Source organism: Puma concolor, chromosome B1, assembly GCF_028749965.1.
Source record: "Puma concolor isolate L17-30 chromosome B1, mPumCon1.1.hap2, whole genome shotgun sequence".
Classification (NCBI taxonomy): domain Eukaryota; kingdom Metazoa; phylum Chordata; class Mammalia; order Carnivora; family Felidae; genus Puma; species Puma concolor.
This window is the reverse complement of record NC_141670.1, coordinates 88472856-88493197: the sequence shown is the minus strand read 5'-3', so window position 1 is coordinate 88493197 and position 20342 is coordinate 88472856. Positions and strand designations below refer to the sequence as shown.

General features: G+C 37.5%; 1 protein-coding gene across 1 annotated transcript; it reads left to right on the top strand.

Moving 5' to 3' along the window:
• The first annotated feature begins 4956 nt into the window (after window positions 1-4956).
• LOC112858826 (manchette microtubule inner protein 1) lies at window positions 4957-13135 on the top strand. The gene is given in 9 exon segments (XM_086702956.1): window positions 4957-5028; window positions 11206-11292; window positions 11295-11361; window positions 11364-11430; window positions 11432-11708; window positions 11710-11876; window positions 11878-12344; window positions 12347-12923; window positions 12925-13135. Coding segments are annotated over 9 exon segments (1992 nt in total).
• The last annotated feature ends 7207 nt before the right edge of the window (window positions 13136-20342 follow it).

The window sequence follows — 20342 nt, the reverse complement described above, 5'->3', positions numbered from 1 at the left end:
TAAGGAACACACTGTTGTGTAGACACACCCAGTTTCATAACACAAGCATACAAGTCCAAAGGTCAAGTCACAATGTGAGCAAATGCTATAGCACCTGGAACCAGAGCATATGGGTAGAGAAGACGATGTGAAATGTACACAGCCAGAAGGTAGACTGTGGGAAATATCCTAATCGTTAGATGAGTTAAAACTGTAAACAGAGAATTTGATTCACATTGATATCTAGTCAAAGAATTGACTTGTGTCAAGAATATGCTTTCTGGATACAATTATAAATGCACTATGGTGGTTTTCTTAAATTCTAAAACCTGGCATGGTGGTAGCAATTGTAAGTGGTGAAAATATCTCTAAACACAAATTTTAATCAACTATCTCAGAGGAAGGGCTGAATTAGCTTTCTGTATCGAAAATACTATATTTCTTATGTAAAGAAGTATTCAAAGAGTATGAGCCCAAGAGGAGAAGAAAATAATATCTTAGAGGTGTGGAGATTTTGTGATATCTTCGTCATTAGTCAACTTTTTCAAATGTGATGTGGGTTTTGAATTCTATAACAATAGTTTCTTTCATAGCTAAATCTGCATTCATACTTTTGTATCCTTTTCTCAAAGAGTTTCTACAAAATTGAATAAACTTCAGACTCCACAAAACTTCTATCTTCCTCCAGGTGGTGTATTAATAATATACTGATTTAATTTATACCTGAATCAGGCTGTTGAATAAGGCTCTTCCAATAGTTTGAGATTTCTACTAACACCAAAGCTGAGGACTATTGGTGCTAAATAGCACACATTGTCGAGACTGCCCACATACACATCTCCATGTGCCTACTGAAGGTTCTGTCTGCTGCTGCAAACATTATATACCCTTCCAGGCTTAGGTAAAATCAGACTAAAAAGTTCAAAGAGAATGAGTAAGAATCAAGAGTCATTAGTCTAAGGAGAGACTATAATGTGCTTTTCTCCTCCACTTCAAGTCCACCTTCCAACCCTTCTCCACCTCACCCCCAGCATCCACAATCCCGCCCAGACAGGCTGACCAGTATGGGTGCATCGACAGGTGCTCATGCCCTCTGGCTCTCTTATGGAGAATGAACAGGAGATGGGAAAGAGGAAGGAGAGTTATGGTGTTACCAAAAGCTGGCTGTTCCTAGCAGTGAAGGACACAACTCATGTTGGTTACCTTCTCTACACAGCTCTGCCTCCAGCTTCAGTTACCACTTTCTCCCTAGTATTTCAGTCTTGGGGATAGTTGTTGCAGTTTTGGAGTGGTGGTGGGGGTCCAAAGCCGATGGCCAAGAAAGAATTCTTGAGAGGTCTTTGGTGCAAAAAGATTACTTTATTAAAGCATGGGGACAGGACCCCGTGGGCAGAAAGAGCTGCACTGGGGTTGTGAGGAGTGGCTGATTATATACCGTGGAGTTGGTTGGGGAAGGGGGCGGTAAAGACAAAAGGGAGGTTTCCAAAAGGACTTTCATATGCTAAAGAGGACTCCTAAGATACTAGAGGCCTAGCTATTGTAAGGCTAAGATATTTTTCCCTCTAGCAAAGCATTAACTTTTAAAAACAGTAGGGAGTTTCCGGGGAAAAAAAGTTCTAATCCCCTCCCTCAAGTACTTGTCAATGGCAGAAGGTTATAAAGAAATTTCGTTTTCTCTATATTTTCTTCTTGCCTTTGTTCCCCACATCACCATGGAGGGGAGGGTGATGTTAAGGCTCCAGGAAACTGAGTCTATAGGTTTCTGGATATTACCTTTTTTCTTGTAAATCATTAAAATAGTTGCAAACTGATGGAGACTAATGTCCTGTATGACTTTGGTCTATATAAGTTAACCATTTGTTTTTCCATTTCCTTTGTTCTTGGGCAGCCAGGAGTGCCTGAGAAATATCACACCTATCCCACTTGGTGGGGAAGGTGGGGGTTTGAGGGGTGACAGCTTGCCTTTTGCTCCCTCATCAAAGTGACTGTAAGAGTTCAAGGATATTGAATTTTCCCTTTTGGTTTTCTTATATCCTTCCTGTATCTTTTTAAACACTCATTTTTTTCATGAATGAGTGAAATTTATTGTTTAACCTTGATCATTTTATAACAAGCTTTTATTTTCTCATCCTTAGGCTTTCCCAGGTGAGTTCTTTTTTCTAATTTTGTGTGTGTGTGGTGAAATGTACAACATTGACTACCTTAACCACTTTTAAGTACACATTTCAGTGGTATCAGTTTCATTTGTATCCATTATACAACCATTGCCATCATCCATTTCTAAAACACTTCACATCTGGAAAAACTGAAACCGAATACCCATGAAACAATAACTCCCCATTTTCCTTCCCCCCGACTCCTGGCAACCATCATTTAACTTTCTGTCTCTAAAAAGGCAATTCATAGAATGGGATAAAATATTTATAAATCATTTATCTGATTAGGGATTAATATCCAGAATATATGGAAAACTATAAAAACTCACCAACAAAAACACAGACACTTCAACTTATAAAACAGCAAAAGGCTGTTTTGAATAGACATTTCTCCAAAGAAGACACGCAAATGACCAAACAAGCACATGAAAAGCCCTTGAACATCAGTAATCAGTAAGATCATGCAAATCAAAAACCACAATGAGCTATTACCTCACAACCCATTAAAGTGGCTATGACAAAGAAAAAAAAAAAAGGTACAGGTGGAGATGTGGAGAAATTGGAATGTGTGCACTGTTGTTCGAATGCAAAATGGTGCAGCCACTGTGGAAAACAGTATTACGGTTTCTTAAAAAAGTTAAAATACAGGGGCACCTGGGTGGTTCAGTTAGTTAGGTGTCTGACTCTTGATTTTGACTCAGGTCATAATCTCACGGTCGATGGGTTCGAGCCCATTGTTGGGCTCCACACTGCCAGTGCAGAGCCTGCTTGAGATTCTCTCCTTCCGGCCCTCCCCTGCTCTCTCTGTCTCCCTTTCTCAAAATAAATACACTTAAAAAATACATAAATAAAAATAAAAATACAATTACCATATGACCTACCAATTCCACTTCTAAGTATATACTCAAAACAATGGAAAGCAAGGCCTCAAAGAGACATTTGTATGCCCACATTCCTAACACGTTGTTTATGACAGCTAAAACATAGAAGCAATCCATGCCCATTGATAGATGAATGGATAAACAAAATGTAGTCTATACATACAATGAAATATCATTCAACCTTAAACAGAAAGTAAACAGTTTGTCTCTTTTCAAGTTTTGTAAACTGCTTCTCATTTGACCATTTTGAAAGTGGTATCTACTTCCTACTGTCACTTAAACTAATGTCTACCAAAACCACGTGAGGGGGTCTTCAACGTTTATTTATTTTTTTGGGACAGAGAGAGACACAGCATGAACGGGGGAGGGGCAGAGAGAGAGGGAGACACAGAATCGGAAACAGGCTCCAGGCTCCGAGCCATCAGCCCAGAGCCTGACGCGGGGCTCGAACTCACGGAACGCGAGATCGTGACCTGGCTGAAGTCGGACGCTTAACCGACTGCGCCACCCAGGCGCCCCACGTGAGGGGGTCTTCAAGAAAGCTAATCTCTTTGAGTGGTTATCAGTAAAAAGGGGAAATGGATCTTTGAATAACTTTGGATTTCCAGTTTGTCAGTGGCCTTGCTGATCTTCCTTATATGCTTCCGGGTCTCCTGCCAGAAGGGGTTCCTCAGACCACTCAGAAGAGCTCACACAGGAACACATTCCCTGCAGTAGGGAATTGAGCGCTGGGGGGTCACCAGCAGAGCTTCCTAAGAGGATGCATGTGCCGTAGGAGAGGACCGCGATTTGAGCTTCTGTCACTCGCAGAAGCAAAGCAGAACCCCGAGAATCAATCAAGAAGAAATTGCTTATTATGTGCTCAGTTACACAAAAGATATTTTTCTCTGTCCTTTCCTCCTTTCCAAGCTCCAACACTCTGGAGGATCCAGAGGTGATAAGAGTAGGTATACCAGATAAAATACATGATGCCCAGATCAATTTGAATTTCAGATAAACAGTAACAACAATGAGCATAACTGTGTATTATGAAATACTTGGATTATACTTATAATAAAAATAATTTGTTTATCCGAAACTCAAATCTAACTATTTTTCTTTTGTGTCTAGTTTTGTTTTTGATAAATCTGACAGCCCAATCTAAGACGAGGAGACAGTGTCTCAGGATTAGAGCTTTCCCACCCCTACCCCAAACATCATTTTTTTTAGGCTGATCAGTAAGGGGAGGACAAAAGGAGAGTTTTAGATCAGAAATGAGATTGAAATGCTCAACTATTCTGGACCATACTAGCCTTTTTTTCTATGAAATGGAGAAAGTTCTAGAGTCTACATAAATCTCTTTAAATGGTGACAAGGAGAAAAGTAACACATATTCATGTTTTTGGGCCCCACCCCACCAATTTCAGGTTTGCCCAACAAGAAAATTAAATTCAAGAGCTTGATAAAATGTCCAAATACAACCTTGGGTTGTCATTAATTCTACTGTGAAGACTGTCTATCTACACACAGACTAACGACTACTATCCCTAGAAATACATACAATGTGTTTTTGAAATAATGGCTGGCTGTGAAAACAGATGTAAGAGTTTTTATGTGGGTTCTCAGACATCAGTGCAGGCTTGGGAAATACCAGATAGCTGAGATGGTGATGAAAATGGGGACTTTCCAATCCCTTCTTAAAAACCCCTGTGCAGACCTAAAGTACTTGGCTGGAGGTTCAAGTGGAATAATATGAATGCAGCTTTGATAGAGCTTGCTGACCATGCTGATTCCTCTGCGGTGTCCAGGAACTCTTATAAAGAAGGATGTATAGAAAGTGATCCTTAAATCCCACCTCAGATGCTCAGTATTTTTTAAAAAGACTGAATGAACCTCTTCCTAAAGAAAGAATATCTCTGTAAGAATGTCCTACATCTCAGAACCTGGCATCCCTCCCTAAAATGGGCACACCACCAGAAACACAATCTCATTTCATAGAAGGGACAGAAAAGTGTGCAGTCCAGTCTTTTGTGGTAACCAGGAAGACATAAAAATATAAGTAATTCTGAACTTGTCCCACGGGGAAGACACTTTGCAGCCCTAGTTAGAATAGGTTGTTTAGATGTGAGCCCGCTCTTCTCCTGAAGTTAATGAAGCTTATTTGGGAAGAGGGAAGAGGGAAGAGATAAAAAGTTTTTACAGTCACCAAGATCTGTGGCAGGGCTATTTGGTGATGATTTCCATGGCTTGAGACTCAGTAAATCAGACAGGCAGACCCTGCTTCTATGAGAGTGAGTGCTCAGGTATCAGAGGCCAACTTGGTAGATCTTATGAACTGATAGGATTCTACCTGAGAGTGAAAGATAATACAGAAGGCCTAACTCGTAGGGATAGAGATACATTGTCTTCCACAAGCTTGTCAGAGAAGCCCTTTCTGAGAAGGTAGCATTTAGGATAAGAAGTCAGCCTTGCAAATAGCAAACGGGAAGAGGAACCCAGACAGTTGAAACAGTGCAAGGTAGGATTCAAGGTCAAAAGGAGCACGACATATTTGAGGTATGAATAGAAGTCCATTGAGTGGGAACGTGGTGAGAGAGCAAATGGCTCAAAGGAGTTAGGGAGGTAAGTTAAAAGTCGAGCAAAAAAAAAAAAAAGAATAAATGGGCAAATAAATGTGCGATTACTATAAAGCATATTTGCATTCCACTTATCAGTCAAATTCGGGAAGAAAGGATCCTCTAAGCACAAAGTGAGTAGCAACTGTTTTATACAGAAAAGGAAGGCAAAAATCAATCCTCAGAACCTGCAGAAATAAAAGAATTTAAAGTCTTGGAGAAAGCCAACACCAACGTGAGAAGTAGATACAGGGCTTCGCAGTAAGGAAGATACCCTTCTCCCCACCTTTCAAGAAAGCTGATGAAGAAGAAATTTCCCCCCAAGGTTCCCACACTGGGAAAGCACCAGTACAAAGAAAAGCCCCCTTGTTTCTTTCCATGGACAGTGGAAAGTTTCTGCTTTGTTTTTGCTTTTGTGTTTGTGTGTGTGTGTGTGTGTGTGTGTGTGTATTTTAGTGAGATAAAAGCTATTTACTGACACTGAGTAAAACATATACAAAGAATTCTGAGGAACAAGCTGAAAACTTTCCCTTGCTTATTTTCTCACACAGAGACCCATATTGCCCTGAAGGCAGGATGTACTAGTTTTCCTTTCTGGAAAAGCAAAGAGGCAGTAAGCTTCACTGAGAGAGCAGATTTTGTCCTTAAAGACCTGCAGGGCAGAGATCCTTCTAGTGAGTGGTAGTAGGTATGGTTGCCCCCAGTGCCAAGACAGACAGGGCCAGCTAAGGGAATTGAGGGCACAGAATAGTGTCCATAAAACTTCAAGAAGACCATGGCTCAAAACATGTTAAGGGATATCCTGTGTGCTCAGGATTTTCTTACCAGGGAAAGAACACCCCTTAATTGGCTTTTGAGAAGACAGTAGTCATTCCCACTGACAATAAGTAAGTATGACAGAGTCATAGTGAGAAGAATTATTTAGATAACTATGACCATAACTGTCAATTTCTAGACTAAGTAGAATTTAGTCTTCAAAAAAGAGATCTTTCAATCATGAAATTTTGGAACTGGAAGTACAAGTCATTAATCTCCCTATTTTTCAAATTAGGAAAATGAAACAGAGACAAAGCAGGTGATTTAAAGACAGCTATAACAGGTGCAAGGTCTATGAGTTTCATGTGCTCTCCCCCTCATTCTTCTTACTGCTCCCAAGGGCGGTATAAACGAGACTCCTAAGACCTCCGAAGAGTGTAAAGGGAGTCCAAGCACAGCATGCCTATTCGTGAATTTAATCAGTGGAAGTTTTCATCTATTTACTTCTTGCAAGAGAAAAACTGGGGCAAGGGTATGCTTAACATCTCCTTCTTTGAGAGTACATAGCCATGTGTACGTGTTGCCTACGGAAGTCTACCATAGCTAGCTCAGTGTACTTGGAGCAGAAGTGAGCATTGATCAGAGGAGAAAATGAGTAAGACTCTGGACTCAGAGACATAGGTTTTTAACAATGCTTTGCCAACAAAATGTACTTCAGAGAAAGTAGTTGTTCATTTTTAATGAAATCACCCTTTTATTTGAAGGGCAAATACATCCGTTTTTTAAGAATAGAGAGTAAAAGAAAAATTTAAAATATAAAGAGCTTAAAAAGGGGCAATAATTCAGAAATAATTACCAGGATCAGTAATTTTAAGAGTTTGGGAATCTGCATATTTCTGATGTCAAAATTTCAAAGTGAATTTTAGAACTCCTGTATCTCAGAGCCTATTTAATACCTTTGCAAATAATCAGCTCTTGTTTTTATTTGTATTTCACTATCAAGAACATGCTTTTCTCCCTTGAAGGTGCAATTAAAAATAATGATAATAATAATAATAATATATGAACTGCTGTTTTAGATAGTGTGATCTCTTAAAAATGTTATCATCTCTCTGACTCACCCTATTCCATTTCAATCTATAGTTCTGTAAGCAACAAAATGATGTGGTTGGCAGAATAATGGACCCCCAAGAGAGTTCTAGGTCCTAATCCTCCGCACTTGTGACTATGTTACTTTACATGGCAAAGGGGAATTACCTGTGCAGATGGAATTAAGGTTGTTGATCAGCTGACTTCAAAATAGAGGGATTGAGACACCTGGGTGGCTCAGTCGGTTGAGCATCCAACTTCGGCAGGGGGCGGTCATGATCTCACAGTTTGTGAGTTTGAGCCCTGTAAATCGGGCTCTGTGCTGACAGCTCAGAGCCTGGAGCCTGCTTCGGATTCTGTATCTCCCTCTTTCTCTGCCCCTCCCCCCACTCATGCGCGCGCGCGCGCGCGCGCGCGCGCGCGCTCTCTCTCTCAAAAATAAATACGCATTTAAAAAGTTTTTAAAAATAAAATAGGGGGGTTATTCTGGATCATCCAGAAGGGCCCAATTAATCACAAGGGGTCCTTAAATGTAGAAGAGAGAAGCAGAAGAGTCAAGTGTCAGAATTACACAGTGTGAAAAAGACCTGCATAGCCATTGCCAGCTTTGAAGACAGAAGGGGCCCGAGCCAAGTAATGTCGGGCATTGTCTCCAAGAGCCTCCAGAAAGGAACTCAGCCCTGACCTCATCTTGATTGTAGCCCAGCGTGACCTACATTGGACTTCTGACCTCTAGAGGTCCAAACAATGAGACTAAGATGATAAACTTGTATTGTTTTAAGCTACCAAGTACGGTAATTTGTTACAGCAGTCACAGAAAACTAATATACATGACAAGGGAATATAAAATCACCCAGGTTTGCAAACAATATTAAATAAGTTAGAGTTAAGAAAAATAATTGAATTTGGAAATTAACTTCTCCACAATTTCATGCCACACTTTCCAAAAGGAAATTAACAAATTCAGCTTCTAAAAAAACATGAAAGTGGTGTTGTTTGCACAGAATATACAACTTGTTTAATGTTATTTTACCCTAACCATATTCTCTATTCTTCATTATGATTATTCCTTTTAAACTTCTGAACTGTCTATTATAAATTTAAAAATAAAACTAATCTGTACCATTTGAGTTAAGTATTCTAATCAATCACTCAGTATTTGTTGAGTTCTCTCTGCGCAGCTGTTCTCAGAGAATTTACTGTTTATGTTAAGAGATTAGTTTTTATTTTTTAACATAAAAAGAGTGGTACAATAAAAGTAGGAATTTTACAAATGAATTAGATGGGATGATTTGAGAATATTCTAATAAATATTCATGGCACTATTAACAAAAAGGTATTTTTATTCAAGACTTTAAGGAGTAGTATAAAGCTTAGTCTGAGATAGATCTGCAAACTTTCAAAAACCAGCGATACAACAACAGCTCTTTTAAACATGTGATATAAATATCAGTGCTTAATTTTTAGAAAAATAGTTTGATTTACATTTGTATTATAAAATAATGAATATCAATCATTATTAATAAACACATATGACTCTATTTGAATAGTCTTATCCTTAAAAGAGAAAACTTAGCATTACTCACCACATACTACAAAATCTCTGATTACTTGGACATTTTTTGCCTTCACATATGTTGTGTTTATTATCGCTATCCTTTATGAGAATTTATTTTCAAATTACAAAAGCAGCACATGTTCATTTTAAATAGAGAATAACATAAATATGGTAAAAGAAAAAAATGACAAATCTTGTCTTCTCCAATCATTGTCTCCATTAAGATACCAATATTAATAGCTTGGCATATGTTCTTATTAACATTTTTGTATGTTAACATAAACTAATCAATGTGTGTTCCTAAGTATTAGAGGGTGTTATTGTTGTTTTTACAAAAGTATGAACTTTCACTATACAAATGAGTCTTTTCTTGAGTCTGTTTTCCTTTTACTAATGTTTCACGGATGTCAGTATTGTCACTAGCTGCATAACATTCCATAGTTTGGACAGTAACACAGCATAATTTCTTCAACATTTCTCTATTGAGGAATATTTTAGATTGTTTTCAATTTTTATCACAGAACACAATGTTGATTCACATGTCTTTTTTGTATACACAAAATATTTACGGCTTATGTTTTTCAGATAGATTCTACAAAACACACTGCTGTGTTAAATGTACACTCTTAATTTTAATAGGGGCACCTGGGTGGCTCAGTCAGTTAGGCATACGACTTTGGTTCAGGTCATGATCTTACGGTTCGAGGGTTCAAGCCCTGCATAAGTCTCGGTGCTGAGAGCTGAGAGCCTGGAACCTGCTTCAGATTCTGTGTCTCCCTCTCTCTCTGACCCTCCCTTGCTCGTTCTCTCTCTCTCTCAAAATAAAAAGCATTAAAAATGTTTAATTTTAATAGATATTACAGATTAAATTCAAGAGTCAGATTACATTCCCAGAGTTGTGGCAATCTGACTCACAGACAGTACATGAAAATATGCAACTTTTTACCATCTAAATAACTGGATGTTTCAATCTTCTGATTATCAACAAACTTATGGTTGAAAATGGAATCTCATTGATCTTTTAATTGAATTTCACTCAAATTAAGCATCTCTTCCTATATTTCTTTTCCATTTGCATTTCTATTTCTGTGGAGGCCTGATTTTGTCTTTTGTTCCGTTTTTGTACTGAATAGCTTTTCCTTTCATTTCATTCTTAATTGGTAGGAGCTTTTAATATTTAAAGGTATTTGTACTTATTCTACCGTATGTCTCATAAATATTTTCTCTCAAATAATTTTTATATTTTGATGTTTTATTGTGTCTTTTTCCACATAGAAAATTTTAATTTTTATATAAAAAAATTGTCATTTTTTTACTTCTGAGGCACCACTGTAATTTTTTATTGAGAGGAAAGTAGTAATTAAGCACTTTGCATTAGTCCTACTAGTTTTCCATTCATTTCTTAATTCACTAAATTCAATATTAAAAATATCCTGAAACTTACTTACGTACCAAACTCTCTAACATTATAGTTTACCAAGAATTATTTTCAAAACAAAGTAATTCCTAAATTTAAAAATTTCTAATTTAAAAATTCCTAATAATTTTTTAAATGACATACATCTATAGAATTTGAATTTAGAGAAGATTATCATCTTGATTGTTGATAATTCATATTTGCTGAGTTAGTAGCAGTGTCACTGGCTAAATTGCTCCCTAGAACATTCAGAATATTCTGTCATTATCAATATGAAATGTTGCAGCTTTAAAATAAGACACAATAAACACATGTATCCATGTGTTTGTCTGTAAACAAATGAATAAATGTAGAGATAGATTAATAGCTTGGAGCCAGGTAAATTAGCAGGGATGGTAGGGATAATATGTGAGAAAAATTCAGTTTAGTGTAAAATTTTGCCATATTCTGTTACCTGAATCTTCCTAAATCTATCTATCTCCTTTATGGTAGTATGAAGGTCTGAACACCATTACATGAGAGATTAGGAATTGGCATCATTCTGAAAACCCATTACACCGCTGTATCTCATTCAGTTGAATAGAATGCAAAAGGTCGGCCTGACATTCACATTCTCTTTTCTCCAAGGAAAATCCACTGATTTCAGAATTCTCATCAATCAGCTCTAGAAGCTGAGCAGAGCTTTTGACATCTTTGTGAAACAAAAGGGTATAAGTCTTGGACTTAAAGGTCCTGGGAGTACGCGGCTACCTGAAGGACAGCACCATTCTCCTAGTCTGCCCTGGGGTGTGACCTGGAAGCCACGGAGGTGCTGGTCCTGGCTGGATACCGCGTGCAGAAGGAGAACAAGCTGAGTCTGGCACCCCCGGGGACCTGGTCTGGCAGGTGTGCAAAGGGCCCGCTCCAGGCTGGCTGCCCGGAGAGCAGAAGGATCTTGTGGCCTCTTCCCCTGAGCGCTTGGGCAGGAGATCCCAGAGACTCAGCCCAGCACCAGGGAGGTACCCTCACTCTGCATACAGCTGAGGTTGCCCGGCCAAATCTTGAGGTCCCCAATGATGCTGCAAAGTGAACTTCAACTACAACCTGGAGCAGGCAGATGAGCTAAAGCTGCAAATTGAGGAGATGGTGGAAGTGATAAAGGGGAATGGGGGTGACTGGTGGCTGGGGAATAAGAACAAGCAGCTGGCAGCCTTCCCATCCAACTTTGTGGAGTTGCTGGACAGTGGGCTCCTAAGCCTCAGGAACCCAGACATGCCTTCAGTCAGCCCTGGTCTCCAGTAGGCCGCCCAAGCTGAACAGCCTGACCTATGACAGCCCTCTAGACTACCTGCAGACAGTCTTCCACACTGAGATCTACAGGGTCCTGTCCAACTACCAGCCTGAGGCCCCGGAGGAGTTGGTGCTGTGGAAGAAGGATGAGGTAAAAGTACTGAGGAAGACCATGGAGGTTAAGGAAAGTGGTATCTCGGGAATCAGCTCCTACTAAGGAATCAAAGAAGATGCTGCTCAGAACAGCCCTCCCTACAGTCAAGAAGCTGGTGACAGCCCCCCACTGGGCACAGCACAGCCAAACCATCTGAGACACCCAGTGGAGCCAGTTAGGAGTGCCCATCCCAGACTCAGGCTCCAGTGGCAGCTTCCTCAGGGGGGGTCCAGGCCACCCTGGCAGAAAGGGATTGAAAACCCAGGCTTCCTGGCAGTGCTCTGCAACCAATCACGAGAAAGGGCAGAGCAGCCTAGCAAAGGCCCCTCCTGTGAATAGAACCCCCACTCCAGAGAAGACTCTGTCTCCAGATAAGGCCCCCACCTCAGAGGAAACCCTGACTCCAGATAAGGTCCCCATCTCAGAGGAGGCCCTAACTCTGGAGTTCAAGGTTCTAGCCCCAAACAACCCCACCCTGGAGGAGAGCCTGATTGGACAAGTGCCCCCAGCTCAGACAGTGTCATTTCTGGGGATGAGGCCCCTGTCCCAGAAGTCCCACCGGAGGATGAAGCCCCTAGCCTAAAGATGGCCCTTCTTGGTGACAAGACCTCCACCCTAGAAAAGGTCTCGACCCCTGAGCAGGTGCTCTCTGAAGAGACCTTCACCAGAGACAACACTCAGTTCCATCACTTCTCTCTGGAGCAAGCCCTGCCAAAGTTCAAGTCTCTTGTAGCCAATAAGACTCAATCCCAAGAAGTCCACATGCCAGAGGAGCCCCACCTCTGCATGATGATGCACCATCTCCATCAGAGGGACAGCCCCCCCTTCCAGTCTAAATCCAATCCAGGGTCCATGCCTGCCCTTGAGAAGGCTACAACCCTCCTCTCCAAGGCACCTGGGAGCATGAGGCTACCTCGAAAGAGGCTGTACTCCCCAAAGAGGAAGTGCCCCAGAGAGAGCAGGTATCCTACTCGAAAGAATCCTTATCCCATCAAGTCAACTCCAGACCTCGAAGACACTCCCACCCTACTTTCCTTGGTCCCTCAAAATCTCAGGGACAGCGAACGTGATAGGTGATATAATGAGGCTACAGGAGGAGATGCAGTCTTTAAGGAAGTGTGGGAGCAGACAGGGAGTACAGCTAGAGAGGAAGCTGGCCGACATCTGGGAGGAGCTGAAGACCGAGAAGTAGAAGCTCGAGCTGCTGGAGGTGCAGATGAAGCAGGGAACTCAGGAGTTCAGGATCCAGGGCTCCATCCATGCACAGATGCAGAGGCCATGAGGATGGGGCAGGGAGGGACTAAGGCAGGACTATGGGGGGGTCACATTCCGGCCACCTCCATCCTTGCACACAACTTTGAGAAATGCAAAAACCTGCCTTGTACGTGGAGGGAAAAAAAAAAGACAGGAAGTAAAAAGAAAAGATTTTAAAACAAAAGGTCCCAGTAAAATCTCTCAAGCTCTAGATTAGGAACCTAAAAGCTATGGTTTAAAAGAGTAAATAGGAAACGTGCCAGCCCTCATAAGGGCTGCAGCTACCTTCAAATGAAATAAGCATGTTTAAATAATCTAGCAGGATTCTTATCCACCTGACAGAAGTCAAGGTAAATCATCTCTGAGTAAAGATAATTGTGCCTTAAGCATCAAATTATTTTTACAGATTTTCACACCAATATCCAATTCTCAATCACAAATAAGCACATGAAGAGATGGATTAACTTGATGAAAAACAAACAATAAACAGTAGAAACAGATCTTCAGAGATAAGCAGATAAGCAAAAGAGACTTTAAAAATGAATATGTTGCTTAAGTTCAAGAAACCAAAAGACAAGAATAAGAATACTGCAGAAAACTAGAAAGTATTAAAAAAATAATAACCAATAGAAACTCTAACTGAAAGATACAAAACCAAAATGTAAAAGTACTGGATAGATTTAACAGCAAATTAGACACAACTGAAGAAAGAATTAGTAAACGATGAGGCAAGCTATAAAGAAAATAAGCATCTGAAAGCATGGAAAAACAAATGGAATATACAGAAGAGAATACAGAAGACATAGGGACATGGTAAAAAAAAAATTACATGGTCTATTATATGTGTAATTGGAGAAGAAAGAGGTAATGAGGTGAGGTAATATTTGCAAAGACAACAGCTAAGAATTGTTACAGTCATACATTTCTACAGTCTCCAATTGTTACGATGCATTGGTATACTATAAATCATAAAAGTGAATGACTTCTAGTTATATCAAAATAATATGGATTAATCTTACACACTTGATATTAAGGAGAGGCAGCCAAATACAGATATGATTTATACAGATAAAGTTCAAAAACAGACAAAATTATGTTATAATGTCAGAAGTCAGAATAGCAGTTATCTTTAAGACAGAAGAAGAAAATACTGATTGAAGAGTCATAAGGCAGGCTTCTGAGTGCTGACAGTGTTCTATGTGTTGACCTTGGTGTCAGTTACCCAGGCATATTCACTTTGCAATATATATATAAATATACATAGTTTACATTGTATAAATTTGTTATACTTCATATAAAAGTTTAAAAATAAAGCAAAATAATAATTATAATATGCTTTTGGTAGAGAAAAATATTAATTCTAAAAACAAAAATAAATTTATTTTTGTAATATTTATTTATTTTGAGAGGGAGAGAAGGAGGAGAGGGACAGAGAGAGAGAGAGAGAGAGAGAGAGAGAATCTCAAGCAGGCCCCACACTGTCAGCACAAAGCTGGATGTGGGGCTCAATCTCACAAACCACGAGATCATGACCTGAGCAGAAAGCAAAAGTCAGACATGTAACCCACTGAACCACTCAGGCATCCCAAGAAATTTATCATTTTAATATGGTTCTTAAATTAAGAATTACATTTCAAGATTTACATTTTAAATATGTAACTATTAGTAAGACTATAGACTGTTCCACAGTTTCTGAATTTAGGACTCCTCTGATGAAAAAAAAAAAAGGTTTACTACAGCTCACTCTAGCAAAAAGAACCTTTGTAATTATACTTATAAAATTTTTCCAGTATTTTTTATTTTTCTGATTTCCAAAATGGTCAGATAGAATATATAAATACTGAAAGCTGCGTGTGAATGTCTTTCCTTTTTCAGAAACATGACTTCTATATACTAAGTAATATATATGCACAAAGAACCTGCTAGTCATAATATCCATTCTGGTTCAGATTCAAGGCAGCAAGTTATAAGAGGGATCCCTTTTAAATTATCTGATTAAGTTAACTGAGCAAATCTTGATTGCTTGCTTGATATGGAATCACTGATATACAAAAATTTTGTGATGAAATCTGAAACCTTAAATTATATTTTAATGAGACTTGAAGAAAGTATATATCTTCACCAATAGTTGAAACTATTTAGTGATTTTAACAAGATATCAATATGCCAAACACAAAGAAAATATGTGAAATCTCATTATTAGGTGTGAATGCTAAAATTGAGGGGTCATTTCATTGTTTAACAAATTCTTAGGAACAGGAAACCTAATCATTTACAATGATTACTGTTGATAATCTAAAGCATGAATTACTCTGAGACTTGCCAAGAGAGATGTGAAAAGACATTTCTTCAATCAAGTGTAAGAAAAGCCATAGAGATCAACTTTAATAATAAATAAGTGTTGAAATGTCAAGAGAAATGTTATAAAAACTAATCTATATATCTCTGCACTATTTTTTAAACTTCTTTTCATGTAGTTTTATCCTTTTAAAGAGGGCAACTTATGGAAGAATAACAAAATTGAAATGTACGTCACTGAAAATTTTTTTCATATAAATCCATGAATCAGCACGTACACAGAGATACACTTATATCTGTATCATTGCACTTAACACATCATCCTAAAACTGTATATTTATTTATTCCCCCAGTGCATTGTAAGCACTACATAGGCAGGAGACAATATCTTGTTTACATTCCCAGGACCTTACACAATATGATGCTCACTAAACACTTGCTGCACTTAACTGAGACTTAAAAAAATAGTCTTATTTCAGCAATCCCCCCAACTTAAATTATAACAGCAAATTTACACTAGTGCCCCATTTTATTATTTAAAATAAAGAGCAGAGAAATAAGGCCTGTGGGCAGAGACTATTCTCTGCTTCTCAAAATTCATGCCCTTCCTCATTATTAATAATAGAACTCCAATTTTTAGCTGTGCACTTGCCATCCAGTAAAAAGACCTTTCCTTGCTTCCCTTGCAGTTTAGTAGAGTCGTGTTAGCAAGGCCATTCAGGCAATGAGTACTTTCAAAAGGAGAAGGCAAGTAAACAAATTATATATTAAAGTACAAAATATACATGATAAAACTAAGTATATTATCAAATTCAGAATGCTCTAATACCACCATATGGTAGTGTGTTAACCACCTAACTATATAAGAATAAAAGGACAAGCTATTGTAACTATAGCTACAATAATTTGTTAATGAATACACAATATAAAAAAAGGTAAATTGTGATATCAAAAATATGTTACATGTTAATTGTGTCTCAAAAAAATAAGAGAAAAGTTAAAACCAAAGGTACAACAGAAAGAAAGAAAGAAAGAAAGAAAGAAAGAAAGAAAGAAAGAAAGAAAGAAAGAAAGAAAGAAAAAGAAAGAAAGTCAAAGTGTAGAGTTTTTGTATATGACCAGATTTAGGTTGATATTAACATAAAAGACTATTATAGCTACAAGATATTTATGTAAACCTGATGGTAACCACAAAGCAACGACTTACAGGAGATCACAAAAGATAAAGAAAGTGAATCAAAGACCACTATGGAAATTCCCTAACCCAAAAGGAAGGCATTAAGAGAGGAATAAAGGAACAAGGAAATTTACAAAGCAGCCAAAACAATAAGATGGCATTAGTAAGTTCTTACCCATCAAAAATGAATTCGATTCTCCAATCAAAAGGCATAGAGTTGTGGTGCCTAAGTGGCTGTCAGTTAAGTGTCCAACTCTTGATTTCAGCTCAGGTCATGATCTCATGGTTGTGCGATGGAGCTTTGAGTCAGGCTCCATGTTGGATATGGAGCCTGCTTAAGATATTCTCTCTCTCTCTCTCTCTCTCTCTCTCTCTCTCTCTCTTTGTCCCCCCTCCCTCTTCCTCTCCCTTTCCCTCTCTCCCCTGCACCTCCCCTGCTCATGTGTTGTGTGCTCTCTCAAAAAAAAAAAAAAGTCATAGGGTGTCTGGATGAATAAAAAACAAGACTCAACAAAATGTTGTCTACAAGACATTAACTTCAGCTTTAAAGACACACATAGATTCAAAGTAAAGTGATGGAAAAAGATATTCCATGCAAATGGGAACAAAAGAGAGTGGGGTAGCTATACTTGTATCAAACAAAAAGGACATTAAGCCAAATAATGCAACTAGAATAAAAAAAGATAATGATAAAAGGGTTAATTCATCGAGAAGATAAAACAATCATAAATACATATGCACCCAACACTGAAGTACCTAAATGTATTAAACAAATACTAAAGGATATGAAGTGAGAAACAGATAACAATATAATGATAGTTGGGGATTTCAATACCCATATTCAACAATGGAAAATCATCCTGACAGAAAGTCAATAACAAATATTGCAATTGAACCATGTCTTAGACCAAATGGTCCTGACATATGCAAAACACTCATCCAACAGCATCAGAATAAACATTCTTCTAAAGTGCATACAGAATATTCTCCAGGATAGATCATACAATAGGCTACAAAACAAAGCTTCACAAATGAAAGAACATTAAAATAAAATTAAGTATTTCTTTCCAATTTCAATGGTTTGAAAATAGAAATCAATAATGGGAGGACAGCTGGAAAGTTCAAAATATGTGTAAATGAGACAAAATATTCTTGAAAAGCAGATTTGCCATCAAAAGGGAATTTGAAAAAATCTTGATAAAAAAATCTTGATATAAATTAAAATGAAAACACAATATACCAAAGTTTATGGAATTCAGCAAAAGTAATTATACATGGGAAGTTTATAGCAATACATTCCTACAATTTAGAAAAAAGAAAGATTTCAAATACATAACATTACATATCAAGGAACTAGAAGAAGAAAAACAAACTAAGCCCAAAGTTAGTAGAAGGACAGAAGTAACAAAGATCAGAGCAGAAATAAATGAAATAAAGACCAGGAAGACAATAGAAAAAAAATCAACAAAACTAAGTGCTAGGTTTTTGAAAAGATAAACAAAATTGACAACAAAACTTTGGATAGACTAGAGAATAAGAAAGAAAATACAAATATTTAAAATAAGAAATGAAAGAGAAGACATTAAAACTAAAAACACAGAAAAACAAAGAATTATAAGAGACTATTATCAACAATTATACTCTAACAAATTGGATAATCTAAGAGAAATGGATAAATCTGGAAACATGGAACCTACCAAGGCTGAATCACAAATAAATAGAAAATGTGAAGAGACCAATAACAAGTAAGGAGATTGAAGCAGCATTTAAAAATATCCTAACAAAGAAAAGCCCAGAACCAATCCTTCTCAAAGTCTTCCAAAGGTTGGAGTGGGGGGAACACTCTCAACTCATTTCCAGAAGCCAGCATTATCCTGATACTCAAACCAGATAAGATCACTATAAGAAAACCAAAGGCCAGTATTCTTGAAATATATAGATTCAAAAACTCCCCCTAAAATATTATCAAACCAAATTCAAGAGCACATGAAAAGGATCATACACCATGATCAAGTGGGATTTATCCCAGGGATGAATGATGGTTCGTCATAGGCAAATCAATAAATGAAATACACAGTTAATAGAATGAAAGATAGCAATCATATAATCATCTCAATATATGCAGAAAAAGCATTTGTCAGAATACAACATCCTTTCATGATAAAAACTTTCAACAAATTGGGCATAGAAGAAATGTACCTCAAAATAATAAAAGTGATACATGACAAGACCACAGATAACATCACACTCAATGGTGAAAGACTGAAAGCTTTTTCTCTAGGATCAGGAACAAGAGTGTCCATTCTCACCATTCCTATTCAACATACAACTGTAAGTTCTAGCTACAGCCATCAGGCAAGAAAAAGAAATAACAGGCATTTGAATTAGAAAGGAGGAAGTAAAAGTGTGTCTGATTGCAGATATGATTTTATACTTAGAAAATCCCACAGACTCCACCTAAACTGTTAGAACTAAGCAACAAATTCATTAAAGTTGCTGGAAACAAAATTGACATACAGAAAACAGTTGTATTTATATACACTAACAATAAAATATCTGGAAAAGAAATAAAGAAAACAGATTCATTTATAATAGCTTAGAAAAATAAAATAATTAGGAATAAATGTAATCAACGAGGTGAGAGTTCTGTATACTGAAAACTTTTGAAACTTTGAAAACAATTAATGTTGTTAAATGACCATACTCCCCAAAGCAATCAATCTATAGATTCAGTATAATCCTTATCAAAATTCCAATGAAATTTTGTATGGAACCACAAAAAAACCCAAATAGCCAAAACAGTCTTGAAAAAGACCAACACTGGAGGCATCATACTTCCTGATTTCAAACCATACTTTAAACCAATAGTAATCAAAGTAATGTGGTACTGGCATAAAAAATAGATACATAGGCGAACTGAACAGGGCTGAGAGCCCAGAAATAAGCCTGCACATACAGATCAACTAATATTTGACAAGGGAACCAAGAATACTTGTTGAGGAAAAGATAATCTCTTCAATACAGGGTGTTAGAAAAACTGGATAATCACATGTAGAAGAATGAAACTGACCCCTACCTTATATTATTCACAAAAATTACTTTGACATTAATTAAAAACCTAAACATAAGAGTTGAAACTGTAAAACTTCTAGAAGAAAACACAGGGAGAAAACTCCTTAACATTAGTCTTGGAAACATTTCTTTGGATATTACACCAAAAGCATAAGCAACAAAAAGAAAAATAAATATGTGAAACTACATCAGACTAAAAAGAAAATAATTCTGCTTTTGCACAGCAAAAGAAACAATCAACAGAATGGAAAGGCAATCTACAGAATGGTAGAAAATATTTTCAAATCATATGTCTGATAAGGGGGTTTAAATCCAAAATATATAATGAACTCATACAACTCAATAGCAAAATGCCAAATAATCTCATTAAAAAACAAGCCGAGGAACTGAATAGATATTTTTCAAGAGAAGATATACAAATGATCAACAGAGACATGAAAAGATGCTCAAATTTATTAATTATCAGGGAAATACAAATGAAAACCATGATGAAATATCACCTCACACCTGCTATAATGGTTATTACCAAAAGACAAAAGATAACAAGTGCTGGTGAGGATGTGTTGGAAAAAGGAACACTTGTAGGCTGTTGGTGAGCATGTGAATTGGTATGGTCATTATGGAAAAAAGTATGGAGTGTCCTCAAAAAATTGAAAATAGAACTACCATGTAATCCAACATTTCTACT